This window comes from Lottia gigantea (genome assembly GCF_000327385.1).
Source record: "Lottia gigantea unplaced genomic scaffold LOTGIsca_135, whole genome shotgun sequence".
NCBI lineage: Eukaryota > Metazoa > Mollusca > Gastropoda > Lottiidae > Lottia > Lottia gigantea.
In genome coordinates this window covers 537,948-550,065 of record NW_008707526.1, presented here as the reverse complement: position 1 = coordinate 550,065, position 12,118 = coordinate 537,948, and the positions used below count along the sequence as shown (strand labels likewise).

The following is a 12,118-nucleotide window of genomic DNA, read 5'->3' as shown; positions in this document are numbered from 1 at the left end:
TGGAAGGTTCTGGGAGAACTGATACCACTCCGTTTAATACAGCGTTGGGGCCTTAAATTCTATTGTTTAGAAAATTCATACCATTGCAGCAGAAATTAAAATATGGGTGGACCTACCTATACTTCACAGAAGCAGTTTTCCGCCTCAAACGGAGTAAGATTACTCTGGAATCCGTTTCGCTTTTCTTTCAGCCTACAGAAATAGGCTTAATTGGTTGACAAAGAATCATGGCCAGTGGAATTCATGCTATAAAAACAGAAAACGAGCGAGATGAATTTAATGAGGCTTGAAATGGCCAGGAATTTGATCAGAAAGCACAAATAGAGAAATTAATCAAAACATGACCAGGTGGAACTGACGACCTTATTAAGACTGAACTGGCCGTGGTTATCTTACTTTTCAGAATAACTCAATATGGTGTGTCGCTGTAGAGCACAATGAAGCGGATTAGAATGTAATATACGACAGTATTTATAATGCTTTGTTGCATCCTATATCTAACAGACGGGATTACTAGCCATATGCCTACCGTAGCTGACAATGTGGGACAATTTCTCGTGAAACCGTTGCCATTTATCAGTTGTCCTTCAGTTCCCCAGGAACCTTTTTAATTTGAAAAAAAAACGTTAATGTTCTAGTTGGATTATCATCAAGGCCATTTCCAAAGCCTTGCTAAAGAAATTCTCGATTAGTTGGTCTTCATTAGCGCAAAAAGATGCTTAAAAGAAAGGCGTACAACTATAATTTAGTTCTTAGTAACTTCCGATACGAACTAAGGTCAGTCATGTGAATAGCTTGGTCTACAAATGTCTGTAAGTTGAGAGAATGGCCAAGTTATTCATGAACTGTGTTAAGAGTTGAGAAGATTGTCATTTAGTTCTCAATAATCCGGTGATTGATGGTGCTTGACTGGTCGTTTTAGATTACTGTTACTCGGTATCTCTCTCGTGTTGTTTTAATCCGAACTATTTAATTAAAGTAAAGTCTGTTGAAAGCTCATAACTTACGACCAAATATTTCAACCTTCAACCAGAATAGAATCTCTGAACTCATAACGTTTCAAACTATGTGCTAGATATCTCAGGGATGTAGTTGCAGCTTTTGTGGTCATTGGCTTTCTATTTGAAACGGGACAAAAAGATAATCTAATGGACATCCAGATTAACTAGCGAACGCCTATTTCATTGAACAACTCGAAACTCTCAACGCCTTACTTACACGAGATCCACAGAACAAACAGCTTACTATTGTCAAAGTAAATCTCCTACTCTCTCCCTTACAACTATAGACGTGAGTTAATCGAGAGGGAAATAGAATAATAAATGAGTAGAATAAGATGATAAATTGTAGCGGGAACTATAATGAAGAAATCTATAAGTTTATTGGAAGATCTATTACCATGTCTATGTCACTCATTAAACAAATTCACAAATCTTTATTCCTCATTTTCCTATGGCAATTATTCCATCAGACTTCGTGAATTACAAACCGTGTTGGTTCTAAACCGAAGGTAAAGTCTATTGCTTTATCGAATGCTACATTTTAGAGAAAGGGAAAGGAATAGAATGGGTATGCCAAGTTTAATGCTTAGCACGGATATGGTGTGTCCTGCTAAATGCTACATTTTGAGCCAATGGAAGAGAATGCTAAGTTGAATGCTACATTTTTATCAGTGAAAGTGGATGTCAAGACTAATGCTACAGCAAGGAAAAGGGAATGTCAATGGAATTCTGCATTTTCAGAGAAGGAAAGGGAATCTCAAATTCAATGCTGCATTTTTAAAGCTAGGGGAATGTCAAGTGGAATTCTACATTTTTAGAGCTGAGAAAGGGTTGGAATGCTACATTTTTAGAGAAGAAAATAGAATGTCATGTTTAATGCTATATTTTTAGAAAAGAAAAGGGAATGTCAATGGAATGCTATATTTTTAGGGAAGGAAAGGGAATGTCAAGTGGAATGCTACATTTTGAGAGCTAGGAAAGGTAATGTCAAGGAGAATGCTACATTTTGAGAGCTAGGAAAGGGAATGTCAAGTGAAATGCTATATTTTAGAGAAGAAAAGGGAATGTTAAGTGGAATGCTACGTTTGGGAGCTAGGAAAGGTAATGTCAAGGAGAATGCTACATGTTGAGAGCTAGGAAAGGGAATGTCAAGTGGAATGCTATATTTTTAGAGAAGGAAAGGGAATGTCAAGTGGAATGCTATATTTTTAGAGAAGAAAAGGGAATGTTAAGTGGAATGCTACATTTTGAGAGCTAGGAAAGGGAATGTCAAGTGGAATGCTACATTTTTAGAGAAGGAAAGGGAATGTCAAGTGGAATGCTACATTTTTAGAGAAGAAAAAAGGGAAATGTCAAGTGGAATGCTACATTTTAGAGCTAGGAAAGGGAATATCAAGGTGAATGCTACAGTTTTAGAGGTAGGAAAGGGAATGTCAAGTGGAATGCTACGGTTTTAAAGCTGGGAAAGGGATGTCAAGTGGAATGCTACATTTTCAAAGCTGGGAAAAGGAATGTCAAGTGGAATGCTACATTTTTAGAGCTAGGAAAGGGAATGTCAAGGAGAATGCTACTTTTTGAGAGCTAGGAAAGGGAATGTCAAGCGGAATGCTACATTTTTAAACCCGGGAACGGGAATATCAAGTGGAATGCTACATTTTTAAACCCAGGAAAGGGAATGTCAAGTGGAATGCTACATTTTTAGAGCTATATAAAGGGAATGTCAAGTGGAATGCTTTATCTTTATAGCTATAGAAAATAGGGAATGTAAAGTCTAATGCTAAATTTGTAGAGCTTGAATTGAGGGAATGTCCAATGGAAGTGGAATGTAGCATTTTGAGTGCAATAAAATGAAATGTAAAGTCTAATGCTATATTTTAGAGCGGTAAAATCAAATGCCAGGTCGAATTCTACTTTTTAGAGCTAGGAAAGGGAGTAATAGATTGGGAATACCCTTGTGGCAGACGGTTTAAATAAAATATTTTAAACATCTCACTTTCATATATTATATTCTGATGGTCACTTAAGCTGGCATGTTTTTTTTTTAACCTCATAAAGCTGAAACTATGCTGCTGACAATGCATTTATTCATCCACATCAAATGTGAAATTCAGTCAACACATGGCAAAGGGCATCTAAATTAAAAGCTAAGAAATAAAGGCATAGTTTAAGGTCTTTATACAATTTTATTTAGCCAAGTGAACCACTACATTAGATTTGAAGTTAATGTAACGACAATGTTTATTTTGTCCATTATTTCATAAATGATATTTTACAATCTTAAGATGAATAGAAAAATAGGCTGATAAACTATACTGGCACTATAGTAATACTTCCACAATGCTAACATAAATCTCCATAACATTCAAACATCAAGAAATACTTCTATCCAGTCTGAAAAATGTGCATCTTGTTATAGCTTGTTATAGCAGTCTCCAAAATTGGGGTACATTGGTATCTCCAAATCGGCGGCTTATTATGTTATTTTAATAATCATAAACATAAAACCCCTTTAAGAAGAGTTCAAATAGGTAATATTGTTATGTTTGATTATTTTGATTACATTTCTAAATTCCAACTATAAACATGTTAGACCTATGTCAATAAAAACAGGAGAATCTATACAGCCTGTATGATATTACAAATATAGTACCAGAACAATTAACAATGTTACAGCCTTACTTTCTCATTTGTACTGGCACATACTACTCTTCTATAACATACATCATTCACAAAACATTCATTGATAATGTGGACATGCATACAAACTTTGCTCTGAAAACAATCCATTATGAGCGGTTATTTACTCAGACAGTTACTTTTTGCAGTGTTTTCTCAATATTTTAGATTTGGCCTATCATTAATAATTTACAATAATCAATAATAACAGGCCCTTTAAAATCAATTTTAGTTCAAAATGTAACAATAATAACATAATAACTTGCATTTTGATCTTATGACCAAATAAATGGTAACATTTCAAAATAATCTTGAATAGCAAGTTTGGATCACAATTTCAAAGCCAGTTTTAATATGCATGTCCACATTTTTAAGATACATTTAACAAAGCACCAATTTTATTTTCATTGAAAATGTCAATTGATTCAAATGGTTTAGCATGTTGCTTTGTGAAATGTTTCTGATCACTAAATCTACTTTCATTTTCCCCAAACTTGATATTTACACACTTTATACATAACAATTCTTCAAAACATTTATAATAATCTATTTATAGTATAATAGGAAACCACAGCTACAGAGTCAAACAGAGATATTCATACACATCTATCAAGGATTCAAATCATAAACATGTTCATGTCTAATTTATATTGAGGTGATCTGAAAGGTTATAGATATACAGGTTTTGGATCTGTAGTAGATCTGAGGTTCTCATATCAAGATATCTGATTGCCTGGAAGAGATTCTAAAAGATCAGCTAGTTCTCGTCATGTATTATCTTTAAACAGTCTACCAGAAAGTTCTACTGGCACTCTGTAACAGATTCTGTTTTACGGAAACTGCCAAAGATCGGCGAATAGCAACACTAGTTTGAGAAGTTTCTGATGACAGTACTATGGCTTGTAAAGTTTCCATGACCATATATTCTACCCAAAAGAAAATAGATTGCTAGTTCTTGTTTATGTTTCTATGCCTTTTCAGATTTGCATAAATATCTTTTTCTGGCTATCATTCATTCACACTGTAGTCCGAATCATCTGTCTCCATTCCAGCCTCAGATAGTGACAACTGCCTAAATATCTATCTGAGGCTGGAAAAGAGGTAGATGTTTCGGTCTATTCATAGTATGAATTTCATACTGAAGCCATTTATATTAATTGCCACTGTATGGTTGAATTCAGTTTTTTCATATCAGGTCTGATGATTTGATTTTATTTGCCAGTCATGTTCTCTAACAACTCCAGTAAGAATATTTGTGCAGATAGAATCAATATTTTGGATTTATTCATATATTCAGGATGGAAAAAAGCTAATTAAGTATCCATCTTTGATTCAAAAGAAAAAGATCTGGGACATTCTCGAAAAATTTGATGCAATGATACAATGATCTGATTGGATAATAGAAATAAATTCAAAATCAATTTAAGTGATTGACCAATGAGATGACTAGAACATTAAAATCATCTAAAGTCAAGTTTTCAAGTTAAGGAAACTTGGTAAATAAGCTCTGAGCTGACATCAAGACAGTAAATTAAGCTTCACTGAAACAGTTATTAGTTATTTTTAGCAAGACAAAGTCTTAATGAAAAATTTCAAAAAAAAATAATTCAAGGGACGAGTTTTACTGGGTGCTAACTTAAAGGAATACAATGTCTTAGAATGAACATGAAATTTAAGAATTTTAAACTTGGTCAATAAGAACATATTATATTCATCAGTTCATCATTCAACAGAATCCTTATATAATCAGATAAATTCCAAAAAATAAGTAATTATCCATAAACATGCAATTAACTAATAATAACTTTATTAATTTTAAGATTAAGCATTTTTCAATAATTACTTAGTTTTATGAATTTTCTAGATTTTCCTGGGATTCTGTTGTAAATTAATGACACCAGGTAAGTTCACTGATGAATATTTATACTCATATTGACCATTCTTAAGAACTTAAATTTTGTGTTCATTCTCAGACGTAGTATCACCTTAAAAAAAACTTAACAATTTTTTTAGATGTTTCTGTCTTAATATTTTTATATTGCTCTACAATTGATGTATTGAACACTATTTCAACAGTGAGAATTTTTATTGTTATTATCTAAATATATAGCCCTATATAGTAATAAATCTTCTTGTCTTATTGAAAATGGGATTTCAAAAATAAACATACAATAAGTATACAGCCGTATAAAGCTTTTGGACCCTTTCATGTTCCTGTATATCAACTTTAGCACTTTTACTGGTACTTCATAAAATGGATGTTCTTACAAATCTACTTCCAAGGAAAAACTCTTGAAAATAGATAATTTAAAGTATTCAATGTAATACTAATCACTAAATTTATTCTTTCATATTATTTGATAAAAGTCTGATAAATGTCAGTCACACTCTCAATGATACAAACTTGATACACTTTAAACAAGGCTTCATTATTATCAGTCTAATCTAAATTAAATTAAACTTTCCTTCCATCTTTTATTACCATTTATTTTTATTATAGCCACTTCAGTTAGGGTATTTCAAACAAAAAGTCAATGAAGGCTGTCGTTAGACCCTAACTGAAGTGAGTATATTAAAAATAAAAGCTAACAAAAAAAAAAACCAGAACAAAGTTTGGTTTAATTTTAATTAGACTGCATTATCATTTGGTCTAAAAAAAAAACCAGCCATACTTTTAATAAGAATAGAAATATGGACAAGCAATTGATCACAGTGAACCTCAATGAATACTTCATGATCTGTACAAGGTGAAATTTTATTTTAGCTTTGAATTTGATTTAAAAAATATTGATCCATGTATTATTTAATACACATAGGAATTTGAATATACCAAGGTAGTTAATATGTAATCTGATAATTCTAAAGGTTTGATCTATAGATGATCTGTTGTATTAAGGTAATCAGTATCACCAGAAACAATAACTGATACTCAAAATACATTCATTGTACCACAAACACAAACTTGTTTAATTACCATACGTTTTCCAACATGAATATAATTGTTGATATCTGATTAGACTAATGTTGATGATATGAAATCAGTAGCAGTGACTAATTCACGTATATACGGTGATTTATTTCATAAAGATACAAATAACCTGACAGTCATTTTCAAAATTTAGCATACCACAATTTACAAAGCTACAAACTTCATTCATAATATTGCAATACAAATGATAAGGGTTACATTGTCGGCCATTATTGACGTCAAGGGAAGCAACTGTGTAATGCCATAGCCAAGAGATAGAGAGAAGAAATGAAGAAATGAAAGAATAAAATGATAAATAAAGATATAAAAATATGTATATATAATAAGAAAGAGAGTTATGGTGTCAGGATGGTAATAAAGATGACGGAGGTTTTAAATTCTCTATCTCAGCTATCTGTTTATCTAGAAACAATATTCTGAAATAAATATAAATATCAAATATTAAATATTCTGCTATTAAATGGCAATAAATTCACAATAAAATATGCTATGTTATGTCAATTGATATCTAAAATAGTTCTATTTGAGCATGTGAACTTTTGCAAAATATTAAGAAAATATTTCCAGTAAATCATGTTTGTTTTTGGTGCTTGTCTGGTAATTTACAAGTGTATCATTACACACACAATCAAATGATATATATCTAAGTTTTCAACTGAAATTAAATTGTAAGCTTATTGATTGTATATCATGACTCTTTTAAAAACACCTGATGGTACTTCTCTTGGAGGAGTCTTGAAGAATTCGTACAATTTTTTTTTATGTTTTAACTCTCAAGAATCTCTGATAAATCTGATAATTCAATCACAATCTGAGACAATGAGCTGTGCTGAGACTGTTTTAACATTGGTGTAGTGTTTAACTTTGCTTTAGATTAGACACAAGTATGTTTAAAAGATCATTTTACTTATTAAAATGCCTACCTTTGTTCATGTAAAGTAGATTCTATCTCAGCCACTCTAACTAAAGATCTGGCCTTGGTCAATTCTACTGATATCTGACTACAATGGTGACTTCCAACAGTTAGAGCTTCTTGCCAGTATCTCTTTGCCTGTAAAATATTTATTTGATGAAAAGAGGGACGATATGTTTTTTATCTTTCAGAAAACTGGACAAAACTTCACGAATGAATTGTCACCTCTGAATCTTCTTCAGATAGTCCCCATACTGATATTATTCATTCAACTATACTGCAGTTTACCATCCTTTCAACAATAGATTTACACTGTCAACAATACAAGGAATTGATCTTCAAACTGGCCACTTACCTCTCTCTCAGCTAGATCAGCTTGCCAACCCATCACATGACCAATTAATTTTTCATTATAATAATTACTAAATGTTGATTGGAGTTCAGCTGACTGATCCTTTTTACTGAACCCAGCCCCCGATAAGGCGCTGGTGTTGACAGGGGCGTTCTGAGAACTAGTCGTACTATTGGCAGGGCTGTGACTGAAATTTAAAAAGTTTGTTAACAGTTTTCTGAAGAATAAGTCAAAAATTCCAAGACTACAAAGATAGCCCATTGAGTACCTTAGCAATTATGCATCATTTAAGTTTACGTTACCAGCTGAATGACTTTAATTTCAGACACATGCAATAATTAAAATTTCAGCAATACATAGTTCAGAATCATATTCTAATTTTCAATGCAAATTCAGCAATTTTGAAATTAAGATAGTCCTCACATTAAGGCTGTTATTAACAATCTTACAAGCAGATATCATCAATATCACATCACTAGTCAACATTCAAACATTCATATTAATAACATCTATTAACCCAGACAACTTCTAGACCTTTATAGAAATCATGACTTCATCCAGAACATCAGACATTGAACAATTTGAACTTTCAATCACATCCTGTGAACAATACTTACCAGGAACCATGTTCTGAGAGTTCAGACATTGGACTGGCACCACCAGCACCATTCTGATGATCAGTATTAACTAGTGGTGTACTGATACTAGGTGTTGTAGTGATGGTGAGAGGAAGGGGAGTACCAGCACCACTAGTAGAAGACTGTAAAGATGCTAACTGTAATAACTGTTGTTGAGATAGATCAGGGTGTGTGTTTGGACTCACTCTCAATTCATCTTTTTGACTTGGACCATTCTGAGTCACTGTAGAAAAAAAAACATTTCAAATTTTTTAAATGCACATATATACATAAACACTACAAACTCAAAATCGACATCTGGCCTAGGTTTCGAAAAGACTTACAATGGAAATTTGTTTGGGATTTTACATTGAAAAATGGTACACTCATGTCAGAAGTTGATAAGGCCTGAAGCCTGCTGGCTGAAATCTCAAATGTGCCTCAAATAGCAACATATAGTTGGTAATTCTATTAGGCTAGTACAGTGCAATAACATCATGCAATAACAGGTCAAGACAATTCAGAAAGCGCGATATATAAATCAAAATACAAACTTACTGTTTTGTGTCCATTCTATTTGTAAATTGAGAGCAGCTTGTAACTTTTGTAAAGTTTGTAAAGCTGAAACATAAAACAGATTAATTATCATATAAATTAAATACATTAATTAATTGCATCCATTTCATACTATTTACCACAGAGATGAAATACTTTGTCACCATGTAAAGAGAATTTCTATTGATGGGTAAATATTAAAAGCTTCTTTTTAGCAAGTAATTACATATGGTTAAAGCATTTCTATAAAACCACAGACATCTGATAGAAAATTTGAATTACCGGTATTCAATTATAAGCCATATAATAATCATAAAACTAGAAAACCCCAGAAAAATGTGGAGAAACAATGACAGTCCAGAAATAAATTAGACCATACAGATTATATTGATAATGTACCTATTTCTTTGATGTTGTCTTGTTTAGGTTGAGTTGTAGACATAGAAAGGCTGGTTGTATTGGTAGTGTGAGGTATAATATTGTTTGACTGTATTCCACCAGTTAACGGTGCTAGACGTGACGTAGTAGGATAGTACCCACTACTTGACGTTGGCGTTTTCGTTACCGTTGGCGTATTACCAGGAGATATTTCCATATCTTCATGACTCGAATCTAAAACATATCAATATTACAAATCTTGAGACTTAAACAGAAACCAAATCTACAAGCACTAATTAATGATTAAATAAGATTTTCTAAATAAGATATATATTTGGGCATTTCCCTAGTTAGTGTTTCATTAGATTAATCTGATTTAAAATGCAGATCTGGACGCTTTGTTTTGTTGTGGTGATAATGATGACCAGCCATCCATTTTTATCAGATTGTTCCAGGACAATGAAACTTAAATTGTTTTAAGTCTAGGGAAATAACTCTCATTGTAGATGTTATCTTAATAGCATTAATAATAATCAATAATTCACATAACATAGGATATGAGTATCATTCGAATATTAATACAAACACAATACAATAAAAAATACATCTGACCACAATGCAATACAAAAGAACCACCAGGTATGTACTATTTTTGAACTTATGTCAAAGAGATGATGCCCTGTATCATGGTAAGATAGCATAATTTCACAGAAATCTAATACCCGGTACTTATGATATTAGATACTGGTAACAATTATCTTGACATAAAGTAGAGAGCCAAAAACAAAACTGAAGAGGAAATTCCAGCCCGTGTGGAAGCGAGGCGTGGGTGCAGTCTTTGAAGTTTACTGTCAAATAACCAAGGATGAAAACGCGATTAATGCACATAGATTTGTCTGGTAAAATAGTAAATGAATTACAAATGTCATCTCTCAGTCGGAGCAATTAGTAAATTAACTTTACATTTACTAAATTAATGGTAATAGCTGAAGTAAGAAATATATATCAATTCCTTGTCTTTTAAATTGAATTGCAAGAGATAGCAGTAGGGCTAGGTAAAATAATTGTAATAATCGATTATCGTCACTATAATGAATCAATTAAATGTGAATGTTATATTTTCTCCACTGTACCTGTAAACGATAATAACTGATCAAACCAAGAATAAACTTCTATAACACAACAATAACCCATGGAATTAAAAATTTAGACATGATTCTCATTAAGTATTTAGAAGATTTTTCACTTAAAATATTTTGATTATTAATCGTTTATTGATCGATAGCATGTTGATAATCAATATTAATATGGTACTCGATACCCAGCCCTAAATAACAGTCTCGAGTCTGAATACATGGCATAAAGGAGAATTCAGGCATGTACATTATTCCACATATAATACATCATTCAATTTGTTTTTAGTTTGAGAATCTGTCAAGTGTAAAATGTATGAGGTTGACAGTGTGCTCTTGACTTGGTCCCAGGACTGTTTTAAAAGAGAATAATGTGTCCATTTTAACAACTTTTATCAAAAAGAAAGCTAAGAAGTAAGAGAATTAACTAAAAAGTTGAGAATGACATCTAGCAGTCTAATTCAACCAGTTGTTCTAGACACATGGGTTTTAACTAAAGATAAACTAATGAAATAAGGCCTGCCTTGGATAAATTTTTTGTTCTATTTTAAACTTTATATATATAGCAATTTTTAGGAACTTCTTATAACAAGTCAAGATCACAAGCTGATGCTGTTCATTGAAACAATTTCAACTAAATCTCATCCAATAGCAATAACTCAATAGCCTTTAATCTTCAAATTGTGAACATTTCCAAGATCTCAATAACACACTAAACCAGATGAAAAATCCAGCTGATTTTTCACTGATTCAAAGGCAATATCTTTAAAACCCTTCATGACATTTGTTTCAAAAACCAACTGCAATATTTACCCTTATTGTCATATAAGCTCAGTACTTCATTTATCCTTTTGAATAAACAATGCCCAGCCCTATTTGTACTTATCTAAAGATATCTCAACCAATGTGTAAGCACATCAAGTTTCATCCACATTAAAAGTAAATCTTCTATTTAGCTACTAGTGTTGACTGAAAAGTTCTAAGTGCTAAATGGGATATTTCAATTGGATTAAAACAAACGTTTGCCACTAACATGTTCTGAATAATAGACATAACTGTAGTGTCATTATTGTTCTAGTACAAGGCCGGGCCATCTTGTAAACCTATCTACTGAATCACCAGAAATAAAAAAACTGGCTAAAGGCCAGTCGTCAAGTCCTTGCAAAAAAAAAGGGCCAACTGTGAAATTCAAGCATGGCAGACAGAGCCTTGAAGGTAAATAACGTCCAGGAAGGCCATCAACAGCACCATTCCAAAAATAGTTTCTACAAGATAGGTCCCAAATCTCTTGACAGCTGATTAGAAATATCAGATACTGTCGTTTTCCAGCAGATCCCAGTGATTCAGTGGCCCAATTTGTAATCATGGATCTATACATACCTTCAGCAAATATTATCAATCATAACAATAATGAAACATTTTCACTGTTATTATAGTGCTCAATACATCAGTTGCAGAGTGATATAGAAATACCACTGTTAAAATAGTGCTCAATACATCAGTT

The 12,118-nt window shown here is 32.3% G+C and overlaps 1 protein-coding gene across 1 annotated transcript; it reads right to left on the bottom strand.

Annotated features, from left to right (window-relative positions):
- Positions 1–5,688: 5,688 nt before the first annotated feature.
- LOTGIDRAFT_225233 (hypothetical protein) lies at positions 5,689–8,691 on the bottom strand. Its single transcript, XM_009049414.1, has 4 exons — positions 8,549–8,691; positions 7,935–8,118; positions 7,590–7,717; positions 5,689–7,082 (listed from the first exon to the last, which is right to left on the bottom strand). The coding sequence occupies exons 1-4, from the start codon at positions 8,575–8,577 to the stop codon at positions 7,010–7,012; spliced, it is 414 nt and encodes a 137-aa protein (XP_009047662.1). The 5' UTR covers positions 8,578–8,691; the 3' UTR covers positions 5,689–7,009.
- Positions 8,692–12,118: the final 3,427 nt, after the last annotated feature.

Coding starts and splice junctions, on each gene's coding strand:
- LOTGIDRAFT_225233 (XM_009049414.1), bottom strand. CDS start 8,577: ATGTCTGAACTCTCAGAACATGGTTCCTG. Junction 8,119..8,548: donor CTCTCAGAACATGGTTCCTG/GTAAGTATTGTT, acceptor TTTAAATTTCAG/TCACAGCCCTGCCAATAGTA. Junction 7,718..7,934: donor CTGATCTAGCTGAGAGAGAG/GTAAGTGGCCAG, acceptor AATATTTTACAG/GCAAAGAGATACTGGCAAGA.